Raw genomic sequence first — 20,903 nt, 5'->3', positions numbered from 1 at the left:
CTGTATCAAACGTGTTGGACAGTGTTAACTGAGCAGCACAGTTTAAATTTCACTTCCAAGATTTGTTGCCATATCATTGACACCCAATGTTGTTGCTGTGGCAGTACTGTGCCCAGCTCTAAAACCTGATTGAAATCTGTTTAAAATGCAATGATGACAAGGGACACAACTGTTGACTATAGAGATGTGCCAATAATTATCATGGACAGTAGTGGCCCCATCCTTATAGATCGCTTTCCTAACTTTAGGGGTGGACCCTGAAATTTATGTTATGTTAAAAATTTGTTTTAAAAATTCCAGAGATAAACGGTGAATTACCAACCAACAAGCCTGGATCCAGTTTCACCAGCCCCGGTGATGTTCCTGGTATCCACATCCAGTAAGGAATAAAGGACAGTGAACAGACTTACTAAAAACACTTGTATATTAATCAGTGTTCCTGCACAATTATTAGATTTTTTATTTGATATTTTCTCTGCTCTGCTGGAGCTGCTGGAGCTGCTGTCCCCGCGACCCGATACCGGATAAACGGATGAAGATGAGAATGAGATGAGATTTTCTCATTTCAAGTATGACCTCCCCCCTTCTTTAAAGTCGTAATTAAAGGCATCAACATTTGCATATTAATCAGTCATACTTACAGGGCCGGTTTCACAGACACAGATTAAGCCTAGTCTAAGTTCAATAGAAAACTCCATTCAGTCCTAGACTAGGCCTAATCTGTGTCTGCGAAACCGGGCCACAGTGTCCAAAACTACCTGTTGTTGCTACGTGCTGGCAATGCGGTTCTTCAGTGTTTTACTGTCTTCCACAATTTGGCACAACTTCTATTACATTTACCTAGTGTATTTACATAGTTGTCATTTTATACAACCTTTAAACATATATTTCTCAATTTCCAGTAAGCCAGCCAGTCCATGCTTGACTTTTTTTTCTAGCTCTTGCCCATACCACATTTCTTTTATTAATTTTCTTTTATGATTTTTCAGAATAAAACCAGGAGTTGGTTCTATTCTTCCCTCTTATCTTCATGTGCTTATCTGCTACTGTTATAGAAATACTAGTGAAATACAAGTTCAGCCTCTGGAATGTTAGAAATGCAGTCAAGGTCACTTTGGTACAGATCTTGTGTGAAATAGTGATGCATGCAATGGATGCAGAAACACCACCAACCTTGCATGGTAACTGGTAGTTATATAAGTAGTATTGTTAAATCTGATTGGATAGACAGTGAACGTTAGATTTTCTTCTGCTTTCTGAATATCTTTGTTCAATATCAGTGTAACATCGGGACTGTTACAGTTAACCTACGTAAAAAGATGAGATCAGCTTGACCGACCCACAGCTGCATCAGGTCCTGGAATGGCCTAGCCAGTCTTCATACCTGAACCCAATAGAAAATCTTTGGAGGGAGCTGAAAGTCTGTATTGCCCAGCAACAGCCCGGAAAACTGAAGGATCTGGAGAAGGTCTGTATGGAGGAGTGGGCCAAAATCCCTGCTGTAGTGTGTGCAAACCTGGTCAAGAACTACAGGAAACGTATGATCTCTGTAATTGCAAACAAAGGTTTCTGTACCAAATATTAAGTTCTGCTTTTCTGATGTATCAAATACTTAAATAAAATGATTTTCTGGATTTTTACAGTTGAAGTGAACCTATGATAAAAATGACAGACCTCTAAATGCTTTGTAAGTAGGAAAACCTGCAAAATCGGCAGTGTATCAAATACTTATCCTCCCCACTGTACATCTGTGACAGACAAATTCTTTATCTGACATTATGTTAGGGTACATTACAATGCACAACCAAAACATACATGTTTCGAATTTGCAAACAAGTTCTGTCACATTTGTCTCAACACATTTGTCTGAACTAAAGAGGAATACCCTAAATTAGGGTCTTCAGATACGTTTCTTAGGAAGTGCTAATCTAACAGCTAAAACCCGTTTCCAAATCACTTCTGTGTGGCATTAATAGGTTTCAGATTTTACTGATAGTAGAATTGCTGTATACCGCAGTGTAATTCACAGATCATTCAGACAGATACATAGAACAGGGGTGCGCCCAACAGTCTACATGATTTTGGAACATACAGACATGATACGAAATATGCTATGTGGAATATGCAGGCCTCTCCAACATCTAGATTAAGGAATCAGGGAATTTCTATCTGCAACGTTCTAGGAAATTACTGGAGGTTTTTAAAATGAGCCGATAACGCGTGTTCATATAGTATACAGTATGTATGTTTGTTTGTTCTGGTTGATGTGAGGACAGTTGTCGTCTTTCATCCATACTGTTGTCTTTTCTTTAAGGAAGATCCCTCCTATCTGGTTGGCTTGAGAAAGTTAATGTTATATTATCAAAGTTGTTCTGGATTCATAGAATTTGAATGATCACAATGATTCTAGCATTATGATCTAAAACATCCTGGTTCCGTTTATTACCACAAAGTTTTACCGTCGCTTTTGGCGACATGTAACACAGCTGATGTTGTTTTTAGGAGCAAACTGTGCCTACAAATAACAAGTTCCCACTGAGGACCAAAAGGGGCAACCCAATGATTCCTGAAAGGGTGTTTGTTTAATGGGATCGAAGTGTTCAGAGACAACACCACGGACAAACATTAAAGGATCAATACCAGTCCTTTTTCTGAAGTTCATTTCCAAAGGAGTGGTCCAAAGACATTATTTCTTGGGGGAGACATTTGTTAATGGTATTGAAGACCACAGCTCAATCACAGCACAGAGTGTACATAGTACCTCTGGGTCGACAATAGAATCTAACCTTACAGTCCTGGACACCAACCTCCATGATTTGAATTAATTCTGGATTATTACACAGTGTGTTTTGGGATTATGGGACATGGAGAATAACAGTAGTCAGTAGGTGATTTGAAACTGTTTAAAATATGTAATTATATCCCAAGAAAAATATTATTTTGATCTAGTAAATAATGTCAATGAATTAGATATTTTTGCCTAAATGATTTTGAGTTTGTTCAACAGATAATTTACTTTCTATGTAACAAGAATCAAAGTCTAGGCATAACCCTTAATTTTGGGTTCTATGCAGAACAATTGACAGCTACATAGAGGGTTCTAGGTAGGACCCTCTGCAAATAGTTCTACCTAGCACCAAAGACTGCTATAGGCAGAACGTGCATAGAATTTTGGGTTCTATGCAGAACAATTGACAGCTACATAGAGGGTTCTCTTTTTTTTGTTGCATGATTGCAAGCAATTACCACTATCTGAAGAGAATAGGAAGCATATTGATACAGGCCAAATAAAGGAATAATGTGACATCCCTGTTCACAGTGACATGGGTGAAAGAATAACCTATTCCAGCCAACTTCATGCGTTTGGAGACCTACTGTAAAGGAGTCCTAGATCTATTAAATAAAACTGTAGAGAGCTAAGCTACATTCCTGTGGCTGTAGTCTATTATTTCCATGTGCCAAAGATAAAAAACCTACAGTATCAAATACTTGGATGTAGGCCTAACCAAAAGCTTTTATTAAAAGGCACTCAGCCCATCCTAGAATGTCTTTACCGGCCCCAGGCAAGCCATGGGCCACTCATTCACTTATGGCCCATAGGTCTAGTCCTCTCTTGCAGTAATGGTACAGAAAGCTTTCATCTTTTTGTTTCACTATAAAACCTTTCTCAGTTTTGCTTGAAGCCCCTGTAGGCCTGTGTGTCTGTGAAAGCGCATGTATAGCCCAAAAAGCTTTACTGTCAAAGACGTAACAACCCATTTTCACTTCCGATGAGAAAGAGCTGTCGGCCCAGGCTCCCACAAGACTGTCTGATGAGCAGTTCAAACAAGGGCACCGCTCAATTAAGCCACGCCCACACTGCATCTGTAGATCTGGCAGAAGGATGACGACCATCTCTGACCAGGTGGTGCGTAAGAAGACAGCATCCCCCTGAGGGAATTTTCCATTGCTGTACTCGGTCAGAAAAAATTCTGCCACTTGACTAACTTCCAGAAAAAGAGATTAGAGAAATGTCATACATGAGCGTTTGTGCCGACATTAAAAGTGTGATGTCCTGAATAAAACTGCTGTTTTATATACGTTGGTATACGTGGTCACTTATCAACATGAAAACTGAGTTCATCCAACATGGTCCACAGCATCAAACACAATCCTTCAGACATTTATTTAAAAGCCAAAAACAAAAGCCTTTCAGAATCATCAATAATAAGGTAGAAAAAAGCAGACATAATTCCCCTAGATATGCAGTACCAGTCAAAACTTTAGACACACTTACCCGTTTACATGAATATTCAGAAACAAACTTTTGACTGGTACTAAATATATCCTGTTAAAATGCAGCATGCATCAAATAAGATGCAAGTCTATGTGGCATCACATGTCATGACTTCACAAAAGGAAAACAAAGTGCAACAAAACAGCAGTTGGATTCAATGAACTGCCAAAGTAAACAACAGGCCTCGCATAAAGACGTAGTTCGTCTTTGCTCCAACCGAAAACAAAAAAGACATACCAAGTAAATGTTCGAAAAGCGACAGTATGAAGGACCCTCTGAAACTAGAGTGAAATACCACTGCACAGCACTGTTAGGGAAGAGAAGCTGCCACAGAGATACAGGGAGTGATAGTGGCTTTTTGATCCAATCTGAAACAGCAGTGGCATGGGCGTGGTCGAATTGGCAATGGGCGTGGTCACATTGGCACGTACGGTTCGGGGGGGGGGGGCTGGGGGGGGGGGGTCTGGAGCGGCTGGCATTTAGAACTGGCTACGAATCTTATCCAAAGGGTCTGTTTCCCACATTTTGTGATCCCATGCCTGGAACCATCCAGTGAAGGTTGGGGGCTCAGCCCCTTGCTTGATGGAGACAATCGGCAGTCCTTTGCGTCCAGAAGGGTCTGAGTCCACATAATCCTTAGCTGAAGAGAGATAGTGGGGTGAAGGGAGACAGTGAGCGCACACATTACTTCGGTGTAATGACAGCCCGTGCCCCTTCGCTGAAGAGGGCTGACCAAAACAGTACTGTTATTACACCACAAAGGACACTCATATGTTTTGATCCGGAATATATTTCTTCTGAAGGTCAGGTTCTTCATACTCATGTTAGCGGCACTAGCAGGAGTTCTCTCCTTTTTTGTGTGTGTGTAAACTAAACGTAATCAGTGTAATGAACACGCACCACGGCGCCAGTCTGAGTCCTGAGGACACTGTCTCTGTGCGTGACATCATACCTATTTTTGGCGCACCGGTCTTCTCCTCATCATTTGCCTCGTTGCCAATCCAGATGAAGATCTGGGGGGGGCAGAAATTCTATTAGCTTATGGCCATTCTAATCCACTTAGGCAGATACGGTTATTGTCGGAGAGCTGAACATGACTAGCGGGGAGAATCACAGAGCAGAGGCATGTAGGTGGCAGGTGTTACTGATTAGCTGGTGAATAATCACGCTCCAGAGGACGCCGCTGGCGGGGGCGCTTCACTCACCTGGTCCCAGGTGTCCAGCAACATGACATCATCGGTGGCCAGGTCGGTCTGCTGAAAGTCCCCGGGAACCTCTTCCACCTGTCGAGTGAGTTTCATTACAACACAGCAGCCCACTAGACCCTGCCTGGGTGATATTCTGCCCTGTATTAACTGTGCACGTTAGGTCCTTATCTCCGTAAGCGTGTCACTGAACAGTCCAGAGGGGTCGACCTGAGTTCTCTAGCGATTCCAAGACAGACACCCTACGTCAGACACAGTCGGTGGCGATTCATATCTTACAATAAGGCGTCCGGTCTTGTTGGAGCAGCCAAAGAGGCGTGGGGGTTTGACCGTCTTCTGCAGGCTCTTGGAGCTCTGGTACTCATTCTTTCCTCCAAGGGCCAACCAGAACCCATCTAGGACAGGAAAGAGCAGGACAGATATGTTTCATTGGTTCAACCATTGAGTGTTTTGCTGTAGTATTTTGTTCAGGTGTGTGATGTTGTCTCTTTTCTGTATTATTTAGTGGCACATTTCAGTTGTTTAAAGGCTTTTCCTTTCCTGTTACCTTGATCAATACTGATCTGTAAAAACTAGACAAGCAAGCACATACATGAAAGGAACATTCAGTTATGTTCCCCCCAGTGCCCCCCAGATTTACTGCCTGGTCCTGCCCATTCTGTTCTAAGTCTGATTTACTGCCTGTTCTCACTCACTGTGTTCTGAGGGGTTCTTAGGGAAACAGAGGGCACACATTTTGCAGGGAATGTTATCCTTAAGGAATAATGTCATGCTACTGCGAAGGTTAAACCTTTAAAAAGCAACAGGAAGGAAACAGAAACCGCTTGGTTTTTTACAACCAAAATACTGGCTACCAGAGGTTAATCAGATAACAACCATATTACTGGTTACCAGAGGTTTATCAGATAACCATATTACTGGTTACCAGAGGTTTATCAGATAACCATATTACTGGTTACCAGAGGTTTATCAGATAACCATATTACTGGTTACCAGAGGTTTATCAGATAACCATATTATTGGTTACCAGAGGTTTATCAGATAACAACCAGACTACTGGTTACCAGAGGTTAATCATGTGACAAAAGTTACATGAAACTAGCTCAAATTTCTATCCAGATTCTCTTGCAATCCCCTTTTCAAATCAGCCTACTTGGGGACAATCTGTCCTGTGATTTAAGGCTAGTAGAGAAGAGGACGCCATGCTGGATTATTGAGATGCACCCAACCAATACAATAAGCACGGACAACAGAATAAAATTGTTACCTGGCTCCTTGTCCTCAGACACATTACTGGCACTGCCACCCAGGGTGGCCACTATGTGCTTGGATGCGGCCATTTCCTCCTCGCTGGCTCCCACACCACTCCACACAAACGTGCCGCCTGGAGATTTTAGCACAAACACGTCGTTGGTGTTCAGGGACGAGGCCAGAGGCTTCACCTGAGTGGGTGAGACAGCACAAACGTTCTCAGAAGTTGATCAGGCATTTTTATTGGATCATTTTGGTTGAGCCCTGTCACACTAACACACTTCCTCAAGCACAAAGACACACACACACACACACAATGACACACACAATTGTGCACCCAACTTGACAAACATATAAATGCACACACATTGGTATTGTGATACTTGTGAGGACTTGTGAGAAGTCTTGGACTTAATTGATTTATATATATATCCTCAATGATTTTTAGGTATGTGCATCTGATGCTTGGTGGAATATCATTTTTGTATTTCAAAATGTTATGAGGGCTGGCCAAGTGTACTCACTTTGCCAAATCTGCCAAGATATCCAATACTTGTGAGGACTTGAAAGACAGCAAACCAAGCCCAAACCTAGGCATGCACACGCAAAAACACCCACAAACGCCCACACGGACACACACACACACACACACACATGCCCACCCCATACACACTCAGAGGACTCACCTCTACAGCCCGGGTGGCGCGGCTGGAGGATTGACGGATGTGGAAGAGGCGCGTCGCGGCACTTTTTGCCTGGCCTCCTTTACGGGACGTCCCTCCCATGTAGACCACCATGGGCTTCCCCTGGAACAGACTCATCAGGTGTGCCGGCTCCTGGCCCTGGGTCACGCGCACCTGGAGGGGAACGTGGACAGACACGGAGGCTTAATGACGACAGTCTGGGAGAAACATGAAGCGTAGGGTCAGTCTGGTAATTCAGATTAGGAAAGATGGCCTTCTTCAGTAAGCCGAGCGGTTCGAGATGGAACATCATACCAATACGGTGTGATCAAACCTGTGCGCAACACACTGACTGTGACGACAAACTTGGAAGCGAAAACCGGGTGTGACTGCCCTCTGCAGGACAGTGATGAAATAACCCGCGCAACTATTCGGTTGGTCCGTGAAGACGGAACAAAAGTTCAATCACGTGACCTAATTTGTTTGAGACTTCACTGGCCGAGGGCCAAGCGCGACAGCTGCCGTTTGTAGAAAGACCGCGATTCACGCCCTCAGATTTATGAAGCACAATAAATGCCTGGCTTGACCACCTTTGGCCTACTCACTTGTGCTACGTTTGACTGGAAATGTCACACTGTCGTACCTATTTTGTCCCTCAGCAACCAGCCTTCTGTCCACAGAGACTAAGGGGACGGGGCTTACCTCATTCAGACGCCGCTGAACCAATAAACGAGCTGATGCTCTGTATTGCACCCAGAGATTTGTTCATGTACTGGAATCTGATTTCATGTTTTCTGTCCCTATAGGTTTTCTAACACCAGCAGCACCTTTTACACCAAGTAAAATTCTGGAAATGAGTGAAGGTAGTGAGCAAAATAAATGCGATTGTGATTTAGGTGCTTCCTGCTGTGCGCAGATGGTTGAGATGTTTGAGTGAAGTGGAGAGGTTGAAGACCCACCTGGACAGGCGCTCCACCCATAGAGTCGTCCAGCTTCACAGTCAGGAAGGCAGAGGCTGCCAGCTCATCCTGTGTGCACTTCAGCCCCTGCCTGATTCACACCCACACACACACACAATTATATGAATTGGTTAATAAACACAGACACAGATACAAACAAACACAGATGTATAGGCCGTGTTATGGCGCCCTCTGCAGGTAAAAAATGAGTGAGTCTCTTAGTCCTCGCTCGTTTTTGGAAACATTGTTTTTCTGGAACGAGGGCTATTTGTGCACATTTAAGGACATCACGAAATGTATAACATTTAAATAATGTCACCCTGGGTGTAATAAATTGTTTGGAAATGATGTCATGTAAACACTGGGTGTCGATGTCATCTGCACAGACCAAATGTAAAGTAGACGATTGGCCTAGTTACAAATAATGTCATTTGAACTGTATAGGTCTTAATTAATTCTGTCATCTGATGATTTCATGTGTATGTACAGCACATTTAGGAGTACAATATATGATTAGTCTAGACATAGAGGATGTCATTTTAACCATGTAGTAGTTAATACATTATATAATAGACACTGACCAGGTGTAAAGTAAAGGATTGGCTTAGAGGTAGAGGATGTCATTTGAACCATGTAGTAGTTAATAAATGGTGTCATAAATACTGACCAGGTGTAAAGTAAATAATTGGCTTAGAGGTAGAGGATGTCATTTGAACCATGTAGTAGTTAATACATGGTGTCATAAATACTGACCAGGTGTAAATGATGTGTTGCTCCCTGCCTCCTAGCTTGTAGCTGTAGAGGATGAGGTAACAGTCGCCTCCAAAGAACTGTCCATAGGAGGAGGCGTCTACAGCCACCTTATCGCCACCCTCCACGCGCCAGATCTGAAACCAAGGCAGTGGTTACAGGGGCACACGACATAAGAGCGCTTATGATATCATTTTCGAGGGGCCATGTTGCCGCCCCGAAAGGGCTTTACTGATTTTAAAGTGCGCCCTCTGAAGATTCCCGGCCATGCGGTCGGAGACGTCTGCTTCCAGGCAGACTCAGGGGGGAAGGGGCCGTGGCCTCATTTCTCGTCATTATTCACCTGGACTTTGCCCTTTCCATCGTCCACCATGCCGTGCTGGGCGGCCATGCTGTGGTTGGTGTGGAGGGTGGAGGCATCGAAGGGCACCTTCTCCACCTTGGCGATGCGGCCGATGGCGTAAGCCTTGGTGGGGCCCGTGGTCTGGTCTTTGTCCTTCCAGTCACTGAAGAACTGCTTGAACAAAGTGGTCTCGCCTCCTGCTGGTAGGACCTGGATCTGCAGGGACGACCGAAACAACTGGGGTCAGGTGGTACCGATCTCTCCCTCGCAAAAGCATTCCAGCGAGACTTTCATCCGGGGAAGACGCGGCTGCCTTCTGGGCCGCGGGTGTACCTGTGTCTTATTGGAGTAGCCCTTGTCCTTGATGAACTGCTGGGCTGCAGACATGGCCGCTTTGCGCTCCGACGTGTTTGCCTTGGGCCCTGCGAAGGAGGGACGTGGGACAATAAGTCATAGAACTCGTGTTCTTGTGTACCTCGGCGTCGTTCGTTATCAACCGCCAGATTTGCTCGAGGTGTTGCTCGGCTCACTGTTTGACTGTACGTTCTACAAGACACGCGTTCCTGTGAAAGGCTTGGAAAGCAGTCAAAAGGACTACCTTTCCACACAAAGAGATTCTGGTCCACTCCATTGTCCAGGATGTAGCACTCCTCCAGGTTCAGCATGGCCTGTTTGAAGGGGCTGGACTCAGCCACAATGGTCGACTTCATAGAGCCCGATGCATCGGAAATCTGTCAAACACATCGAAAATATGTCGGCGGTTACATGGAGTGACAGCACCTGTTTAAAAAAACACATTCCTCCCAAATGGATTTGAATGTAGAGGGTTTGTTTAAGAAAATTAACAGCTAAATACAGCACGTAATGTCTTCGAGTTGCAAAACATGCGACGCGACGCGGGAGACCGACAATGTGTTGAGGACTCAGAGAGACGGCACCCTTATCAGAAGAAGGGAAGGACAGAATGATCAGCGTGGGCTCGTCACGAGGTGGGTAGATGCATAAGGACATGTTACCATGTACAGGGAAGCCTTCTTCTTGTTGGAGATGTCCACCTTGTCATCGTCAGGAGTGCCAGGGGGAATGCTGGGTTTGGGGCCCAGTGCCTAGGGCAGATCCAAGATGGAGGATTAGCTTCATACAGAGACGCACAGCAGCCTCGTTACAGACTGAAACCCACTTAAAGACTGTCACTCTAACTTTCTCCATTTCTCTAATTAGAACGATTGGAGACATTTCCCTACTCTCGTTTGAGGGGCCCAGTTTAACGAGAGGCTATGGCACAGAGCTGGCACAGACATGGCACAGAGCTGGCACAAGCACAAAGAGTGTTTTTGTGCCTGTCTACATTCCCGCCGTCATGGGGATTTTAACAAACAGGAAATGTCTTAACAATGTATGATACCCTTCAGGATACACTAACGCTGCCACGTCCAACATTTGAATGTTGTTTAAATATTATTTGTATATTTTGCCTGTGTAAGTACAATGTGTGTTTTTGTTTGTGTGTGTGAGTGTGTGTGTGTTTGTGTATACAGGTTTTACTATAATCATTGGAACCAGACATTCCCCACTAGGATAGTAAAACATTTGACCATTGCCGACCCCATGAGGTAAAATGCAATTTCCGGCATAAGAGTTAGATTTAGGCTTAGGTGTTAAGGTTAGAGGCTCAGGTTTAGCGTTAAGGTTGGTTTCAGGAGTTATGTTCAGGTTTAGGTTTAATCTTAGGGGACAGAGAAAAACAAGACGTTGAAGGGGATCCATTTGTGAAATGTAAAAAAGAGTGTGCGTCCATGTGTTTGCGCGCGTGCTCGAATCCCTCACATCGATGAGCGCCTGTGGCTCCGCCCCTTCCTCCACCATCTGGATGGTGGCCCTGCCATTCCTCTCGTTGTCCCGGATGTCAATGGCCACCTGGGAGGCCTTCACAAGTTCAAAGCGATTGCACTCACTGCCACACCACTGGTAGATATCCTGAAGAAATGGGGAAGAGGAATCACAAAGGAATCACAAAAAATGCAGCATTCAGGTTGGTTCTGTTTGAGAAAGACTGTCTATTTAACGCCTAAGGAGTCCATACGTGTATCGGACTTTCTGGAGTATATCATTTTCAGTGCTACCTTTCCCAGGTCCACGATGAAGCAGTCTCCCTGGTTGAAGCTGGCCCAGGAAAAGGCCACCTCCGTGGCTCGAATGGTCCGCCTTCCCTTGATGTGCAACAAGCGCTTCACATTAGCGTCATTGGTCACGACGTGATGGAAGCCGGATGCCACGCCTCCTTGCTGTGATAGGAGGGGTCAAATGAGGTCAGACGCTTGTTCGGTGGTGAGCAACATGTTGAGCGATTGCAAACCTTGAGTGTCACTGTAACGAACATTTAAATAAAACAATTTCAAAAAGTTTCTTCCCACACTGCCAATTCCTATTGTTGCTTTTCCTCTCAAGGACATACAAAGCTTGTTTGCGTGTTATGTGTTTATTTATGAAAACACGAAATAGGAAACAGATCCACTCTTGAAATAGGAAACAGATCCACTCTTGTAATCGGAAACAGATCCACTCTGAGGAACAGAACTTTCCATGTAATCAACACAGACACATCAGGGCAGATTTTCATGGAAAGAATGTTGTATGTGACTGCAGGGAGACTAAACTTTCAGATAACGAGTCTGGCCTGCTCCCCTCATCACCCCCCCCCCCCTCCAATCTCCCTTCCACTCTCACCCTCCCTCCTGCTCTCTATCCCCTCCCCCTCTCCCCCTGGCTCCCTCCCACTGTCTCATTCTCTCTACCTCCCCCCTTTGCTCTGTACAAATGGATGGGAATTTTCTGGATCTTCTCTGGCCGTCAGACGACTCCCATTGAGAAAGAATATTTGATAGTTTAAAATCAGCAGTTCGACCAAGCCCTTAACGTCCATACTTCTTTAGGCCCAAATGTCTTTCTTTCCATCTCCCTCTTTCTCTCACTGTCTATGTGTGTGTCTTTCTCCTCTTGTTCTTAAAGAGAGCTTGCTATTCTAAAATGAAAGACAATTTTCCAAACGAACATTGCAAAATTGGCTCCAGAACTGGTTTAATTTACTATGATTGAAACCATGTTTCTGAAAACGTATAACACATGTTGAGGGGAACAACACACAGGAAAACCATCAAACCCCACGTTTGTAGTATTTGCATGGATTTCAAAATGGCTGCTGTTGCCAAGCTACACGACAACAGCGGTTTACAAGCATACTTCAGGATTTCAGCTGAAATCTCTGAACTTTAGACTCATTTAATTAACTTCAAAGTTGACAGGAGGTTGCTAATGATTAAACCAGTGCTTTGTCGGTTTTTTATGTGCATGTTCACATGGCTACTGATTTGAACCATTGGTGGTAACCCTGTCCAGTTTTTCTGTCCACCCGTCCTGTTCAAAAAATCGGATCAACAATGTGAAAGGGTCAGTCAGAGGATGTCCGTGCAGGTACCCCTCCTATTGCATTTCCCTAGACAGGTGCGACTGTAACAGCAAGGTTGCTACCAACAGCACTTACCCTAACCTATACAATTCTTCACACTATAAAACCACTTTCTTGTTATCAACTAATCTGTCGCTGCTCGCAGTAAAAATGCAGTGAGTGGATCTTAAATTGGGGGAAACGTGTTCACTTCCTCCTCCATAGCATTTCACGTGTAGTGCAGAACACTCACCTGGTACTTGATGCCAGACTTGAAGTAGCCTTGGAAGGTAAGAGACTCGTTGTTCTGGACCTCTCTGAACTGGACCGGCCCCCCACCCAGGAAATCATCCAGTTGGGTGGCAAAGATTGCTGCTGCTCCACTCTCATCCTGAGAGCACTCATCCCCTGGAAAGATAAGAGTAGAGTTAGAAATTATCCACAGATTAGTTTGCTAAAGAAATCCTGCATAGACAAAAGCCCTGCTTTGACCATGGCTGTTGGGTGTAGTCTTTCCTAACCTGTATTCAGAATGTCCTAATTTGTACTCTGAAGAATTGTCTGGGTAACTGCCAGTTTTGGTTCCAACCAACTCCTCTATAATTAGCTAATGGAAGGCAACTTCCCAGGGTCTACATATAAATAAAGACTTCACAAACTGGTTTGATCGGACAATTTTTTTTTTAATAAATACAATCCAACTAGAACCAGAATGTCTTCTTTGATGAGATTAAATTTAGTCTGAGTTTGTCCCTGGGGCACAAACGTGACACACGGTGAAACTGTGGGGTGGAGACGTTTCCAACTACACACTGATCTCTCTTGGATCTGGGACAGACGTTAGAACCACAGGGCTGCCACCACAACAGAGGAGCCCAGCAGGGCACCGCATCAACATGTCCAGACCCAGGCCCGTCAGTCCAACAGCAACAGCTGACTGACACACAGCACGAACGCGGCGTGCCTGAACTGGGCCTGGCACGAAACACTGCGTTCAGTCTTTGGCTTTGTCTCATTGGTATGTCTTGTATTAAACTCAAATTGACAGAACTGCATGTTTCCGGAGAGGACAGAGCGAGAGAGGAGAAAGTGACAGAAAGGAGAGTAAAAGAGAAAGACAGATAGTGTTTCCTGCACTTGCCTTAACCTTAGGGCTAATAAACAAGACAGGAAATCAGCAGAGGAAATACATTTACAAATATAGTATTTCACTCACTGATGTCGGTAAAAGGAGGAAGTTTCTACACTCCTTTTATCTCAACTAAAGCCTCAGTCATTTGGTCAAGTAGCATGAAACAGCAGTTGGCCAGTAACCAAAAGGTGGTCATGCTGTTGTTCAGTTCATGAGCAAGACAGTTAACCCTAATTGCTCCTGTAAGGAGCTCTGGATGGTCAATTCTGGTCAACGTATAAAAAATAAGAGCAACATAGTTAGGTATTGCTAGCATGTTGGTGTCCTACAGGGGTTTGCGTTTCTATTCCACACTCACTGACGCAGATGCACTGTATATGTATATAGTCTCTGTAAGTTTGTAAAATCTGCTGGGGACTAAATAGTAAAAAGAAAAAGAAAAAAAAGAAGCCTCTTCCTCACTTTCTGAAACATTAGCCTAAACTCACTGCATGAAGGTCTCCACTGAGATCAGTGTTTTTTTTTTGTTTTTTTTTATGTTTGTGCGTGGGGCGTTTGCATATGCGTGTACAGAAATGGTGCTTGTACAAGTGTGCGTGCATGTGTGCGTGTGTGCGGGTGTGCGTGTGCGCGTGTGTGCTACGGGGCATCTCACCCAACCACATGTGTATGTAATGAGAAGGGGCTGGCGTGGTGTAGAGGAGCACGTAGGCATCCCCTGTGAAGAAGTTGCCAATCAGGGCCTTGGGGACAGGCTTCAGGTCCATGTTCTCAATACGCCAAGCCTGGAGCCCTGGCTTCTTCCCCGCTGTTTCAAACTCCTTGTGGGACACCATGATGGCTCTGCAAGAGAGAGAGAGAGAAGGGGGGAGAGAAAGAGAGGGGTAGAGAGGGGGGGGGGGTGAGTAAGAGAAAAGGGAAGGAAACAGAGACAATTATCATCATGAACACTTTGTTCCTCAAAACATTTCTCTGTTTCTCAATAATTGTATAGTCATTGTTCCCTAAATGTTGTTGTCTTTTGCAATTTGACACCTTTCTAGGAGGATGTCAGACACAAGAGGGAGGGGTGGACAAAAATGGAGCTTAAATGATCAGCTGTGGCATTTGTGACCACTGCTGGCTGTGTTGGTCGGGTGGTGACACGGCTTGTCTCAGCGGGGACCTCAGATCGGGTTTGTTAGTCATGAATTCAGGGAGTTGGCACATCTCGTTAATAACTGGCTCAAAATAATGATTCCCCTCCCTGCCAGGTGACTGGACCGGTAGGAGAGCACTTTCTGAGGAGCCACTGTATTTTAAGCACATCACAAACGTGTTGCATTATCTGTAGCCCTGCGCTCTTGTAACAATCCCTTGAAATACACAAAACCAGCGTTGACTTGAATGATACCACACAAGATGACGCCGCACACAGCTTGTCAGTCATTTTATAATGATTTGTTGGCTGCGCAGGCGTGTTTAATTACACAGTGAAATGCATGACCAGATAACACAGTGCCCAATACACCTCTATTACTGTCAACCCATTATCATGAAGCACAACATAATAATTTCCAGATAAGAGAGATCCCATACACCTGTGCCGCACATTTACGGGGAATGAAAATGTCAGTTTTGGGACTTTATAATTAGTTTTTCCTGCAGTTGATCGTGTGATGTAGCCTGTGACTCACAGGTTAACGTCACTCAGCTCCTGTATGCTGATTGTGTATAAGTGTTTCATACAATGTTACGAATGCATAATTCAATTCAGACAATTGTCATCTGTAGGCCCCCCAGCACAGCGCAAAATAGTAACATTGTACTTATTTTGGTCAGGAGATTGATTCAAAGACTGTGTTGGGTTACAGTGGCTTTTACACATTGCTTAATCTATGCAGGAAAACCCTGAAAACAGCACTGATAGTCCAAGGAGAGATTGTGAAGGGATTATGCAGAATACAGATTATGTTGCCTTTCCAGATGTCTGGATTTGTTACCACAGGCCAAGACTGTGATGACATGACATAGGCTTTTGTATGCTTTCTTGACTTTTAAATGACACATGGAATAAGAGGGAGGCCAAACTGGAAAAACAAGCAATCTCTGAAACTACTGCTTTTAATGGTAAAAGACAATTTATTCTACGATAACAGATGTGGTCATTAGTCTACAAATAATCTGTTGTGAACAGACTACATCCAATTAAACTGTAGTGTAGATCATAAAACAACAGCTCGCATGAGATCATGAGCAGCATCAGTTCCGGTGACTTGGATGAACTCGGAGATTTTAGCATCATTTGAATTTTGTAAGGGGAGGGGAGATTTAACCCCTAGACTTGCTGGTAATTTTCAAAAAGGGGGTTCAGAAATGTTCAGACAGATGTGAATTGTTCTGTCTGTGCACAAACTAGCTGCCTGGTTCGTCTGTCTGAGATGATCTGTCTGAGGGAGACCCTGGAGGTCAAGAGTGCTGGGCAGGTCACTAGTTCGAATACAGTGGAGGTTAAAAAATATATTTGTTGTGCCCTTGAGCAAGGCACTTAATCCTTAAATAAAACATTGTATTTCACTGTAAACTTTGTTATTTGAGCAAGGCACATAAACTTAAATGCTGCTGTGAATTGCTGTAAAATTAATAAAATGTACAAAAAAGCACAGATGAAATTCATATGAAACTGTAATTGCTCAATCAATAATATACTAATAGGTTAAAATATAAATGTTAGGTGACAAGTGATGTTTTGGAATTTCAATTTACCCTTTTCCTGTGAAAAATGCAATGAAAGCAAAGGGAGCATCACTTTTTTTTTTTACCCTTAACAGCAATTAGTCTACATACCAATTTATTGTGCATGCCCAAACCTTTCATAAAGATACAAAGACACTAACGCGTGTCTTTTTCATACACACATGGGGATAATATGAATTATATTAATAATCTTTCATTTTTAGTAGACAAAAAAAATTATAACGCAAAAGAAGCTTACACTAGGAAATGTTATCAAGCACGACTTCTACTAAAACTGGGACTTTATTATTATTAAAAAATATACTTTTTTTGACAACTCGACAACTGCGTTGCTTCATTTTAAGCACCGTTTAAACGTTCTTGCATGAATATCTCGAATTCAAAGTCCGTCGGGCACATCTGGATATGAAATCATTTGAAAAATTATATAACGAATAATGAACGTCCACTAAAATATAATGCAAAATATATTTTGTTAAAAATAACTCACGGTTTGGCAGTGTAGCGGAGTTTAAGTGAATGGTCTTGTGTTCAGTAACCAGAAACAGATGTGGACGTGGATCTGCCTGCTCTATTTAGAGGCAAAGCGCCTTTACTTATAAGAACCCAGTCCAATCCTAGTAGATTCCTAGGGTCTTGCCTTCAAAATAAAAGTGTGTAATGAATGTGAACCCTAGATTCTACACCCATGAAAACGATTTTTAATTAACTCACTACCACAGGCCTACACGAACACAACATACGAACACAACTGTTAAGAGTTTGAACAATTATTGGCGTCCTGCATCTTTTTATACGTCTTTAAATAGCTAGCCACAATAAGGATTTGCGTGATTTTGTACCCATTAAATTTCACGTCTTGTGCATTGTTTTCTTAGTTTGTCCTGGTGATCAGTAATGCTTTACATCTTTCAATTTGTACATTCCAAAGGCAAAATCCTGATTGTAGCTATCTTTTTAAAGACCTAAACGAGCAATTGTAATTTATTATGATTCAACAACATTCCAAAATTGCATAGCATTAGCCTAGCAAAGCAAAATGCGTAATATTTCAAAAGTTTTTTTAATCCATTTCCAGTGTTTTAAATAATGGACTTTTATTCTGAAGGCAAAACGAAGAGAAGACACTTAACCACTTTTGCGGCTCACGCTATAATGGTTAGGTTCTTACATATTACATACGCTTTGTATTCAGATAGGTTTTATATATTAACAAAGGACAGACATTTTAGATTATTTGTTTAAATGCATTATGGTCATGATATCCAAGTGTATTCCTGTGAAAATGTCAGTCAGCCCACATGTGTTACAGTCATTATTTTCTCTCGATTTCTCACACGGTATAATTTTATATGATAATTCAGAGGAAATGTCCAATGCATACACATTTAGAAATGCAAATGCATTATGGTTCAAAGAGGAGGAATTCAAAGACAATACTATAGACCCAATGATTAATCATCCATTAGATTAAAATGATATCATGTTGGTACCATCCCAGATTGCCCCTTTAATGGTAGAGGGCAGTCCGCAAAAGATAAACTGTCATGAGGAGATCCTAAAAGATGTACACCCACATGCTAAATATTTGTTTGGCTGCTATGCCAACTTGGTGTGATGTTTACAGTGCCCTCCTTCATAACTACTGTAATAGTGCATAACTACTGTAATAGTGCATAACTACTGTAATAGTGAAGCTTTTTTTTTTTTTTTATGTACACCAGTAGTTTGGATTTTAACTACTTCCTGAATAAAAGAAAGCTGAAAGTTAAGATTCTTAGCATTTATTTGAGGGTCAATTCATGGATTTGGGCGGCAGTAGCTGCATTCACTCCATCAGGTGAATATAGCAGTGGACTCATTGTTTTGGAAAATGATGCTTGGATAAACACTGGGTGAGTGATGCTCTGTGTGATTCATGATTCAAGATTCTGAGGTTCCTTCCAGATCTTCAGTGGTCTCCCTGCAGTGTACACTGCCTTAGATTCTGGGGTGAACAAGGAGCACGGGAGGGACTAACCATGAACCCCCGTAGGGCTGGGGTCATAGGGGTCACAACATTAGTACATAAAAAAATGAGATGCAACTTCATCATCAGCTGGAACTCTGTTGATGAAAACATTTCCTTATTCAACTGGGCCTCACAAGTGATATTTCAGATGTTTAAAGAAACATTTAAAATAGTCTAAAACAACCAGGAAATTCAAACATTGTCATGCGGTAATGATATATTGGGCTTCCAGCCTAACGCACAAATATTATAGCTACATATCTGTTTTGAATAGGTTTTAATGTAATGTTTTAAAAACATTCTGAATGGCACGATCTCGGCCTGTATTTCCACACAGAACGTAACCTTGGCATAGAAAAGTATGACCCTTGTGATCCTGGTCATCAACTTCACTCCTACTCTTCAATTGATTGAGGATGGCTGATTGACTTATCAGACTAAACCTCTCAGTATCTGGGATCGAGGTGGAGTACTCAAGTCATGTGGTCTTCATTAAAGACTTTGAAGAGACTAATTACTTGACATTTGACACGGTGCTTAGGCCGATAGCTCATTTAGTATGTCGTTTTAAAGTATCTTTTGTTTGTCATTTACATTTTTTTATTTCAGTGAGACACATTCATTCATTTTCTCCTCTGCAATGTTTCCTTGTGTTCTTAGTGTACAACATAAATATTTTTTCTTTGTGTTCTGTTCACAATAAAGAAATATATATATTTTGTTATTTCATTTAAATAGGACACTGTGTCCTTTAATTACTCATCTTTGAAGAGGAATGAGTCGGCCTTGAAGGTTTCTGTAGCCTGCTTTGACTGCCATCACATATGAATAAATACAGAAGATACAAATTATGTGCTTATTCAAGATATTCCACCAGCAAGGGAAGCCTACCCTGACCATATATTTCTACATAATGCAGCTTTAAGAAGGTTTCTGGGAAAAACAATGTGAAACCATTTCTGCTAAACCACAGGAAAAAGTGGGCAACTGGCTTCACATGGAGTGATCACTGGAAATTAATGGCCTGATACTAGGTTAGGTTTGGCTTTTTAAGCAAACAATGGCTAAACCGGTGTGGGGTAGCGTCCATGTTGATGTATCTACTGTGCATATGTACTGGTCATTCAGGTCGGTGGCATACAAGCTCAATTGTGGTGATTAACCAGATTATTGCTTTCATCAAAGTGTTTCAGTTTCGCCCTATTATCTGGTTTATCAAGCAGTGTGATGTAAGTAGAACAGAACAAATCCTGCTGACATTTGCTTTAACAAGGAATTGCCATTATAATAATTTGGACATTACAAAATTGGGCGAGAAAGGTGAATAATATCTATTTTCGGACAAAAGAGGAAAACAAGAGCATTCTCTACCTGTAGTACTGAAATCCTCTGAATATAATTGGGTTGGACTGAGACAGGTCAGTTGTGAACAGATCTTTTATGTACCAGTATTATGGCATTACGTCGATACTATATATATATATTTTTTTTTAAAAGATTTATATGGATTGTGGACTAGGAAAAAAAAGTTACATGATAATCTCTGTTTATAATGGTTGTAGACAATGCTATACATTCTCATAACGAGACAGAGACAAAATGACCCACCTCCAGGTCCTATGCATTGTTTTAACTGTCTACACACCTGCAGACTACAAATGCTAAACATTATTAAACAATAGACAATTGTGTTTCTGTTCAACAAAACTTTATTCGGCATGTCACTGCCAACGATGCAGTCGTGTGGGTAGCCAAACCCATTAGCTGGAACATGGGAGAAGTCCGTCCCCACGCCACAACCTGTTTAGTTCCTTGATTAAAACAAGTACAGGCGGAACCCATTCTCCACCCAAAGGCCAAAGGTTTCACCAGTTCACACCTTCTCTTTAACGAAGTCAAGAGATACAGATTTTTGTTGTTGTTGCATGTCCCCCTCTCCCCGAGACACCTTTAGAAAGAGGTTGTTCAGGGATTCGATCCAGAGCAATACCTTTTGGCCAAACGCGCTTAGGCACTTGTGACATTCACACTGGAAAGCAGAACTGCGTAAGATCAGTGCCTTGTACAAGAGGACTACGAACAGCATGTATGTGCTGTGTATTTGAATTAGAT

General features: G+C 42.6%; 1 protein-coding gene across 1 annotated transcript; it reads right to left on the bottom strand.

Annotated features, from left to right (window-relative positions):
• Positions 1-4,146: 4,146 nt before the first annotated feature.
• On the bottom strand, positions 4,147-17,378 carry scinlb (scinderin like b). The gene is made up of 17 exons (XM_010893680.5): positions 17,271-17,378; positions 14,700-14,887; positions 13,166-13,320; positions 11,591-11,752; positions 11,295-11,444; positions 10,484-10,573; positions 10,066-10,198; positions 9,801-9,889; positions 9,468-9,683; positions 9,128-9,261; positions 8,375-8,465; positions 7,419-7,589; positions 6,749-6,923; positions 5,761-5,876; positions 5,482-5,559; positions 5,229-5,289; positions 4,147-4,916 (listed from the first exon to the last, which is right to left on the bottom strand). Exons 2-17 carry the CDS (start codon positions 14,878-14,880, stop codon positions 4,756-4,758), a joined length of 2,163 nt encoding a protein of 720 aa, XP_010891982.4. The 5' UTR covers positions 14,881-14,887; positions 17,271-17,378; the 3' UTR covers positions 4,147-4,755.
• Positions 17,379-20,903: the final 3,525 nt, after the last annotated feature.

The sequence above is a fragment of the Esox lucius genome, chromosome 3, assembly GCF_011004845.1.
Source record: "Esox lucius isolate fEsoLuc1 chromosome 3, fEsoLuc1.pri, whole genome shotgun sequence".
Lineage (NCBI taxonomy): Eukaryota > Metazoa > Chordata > Actinopteri > Esociformes > Esocidae > Esox > Esox lucius.
This window is presented reverse-complemented; position numbering and strand designations above follow the sequence as displayed.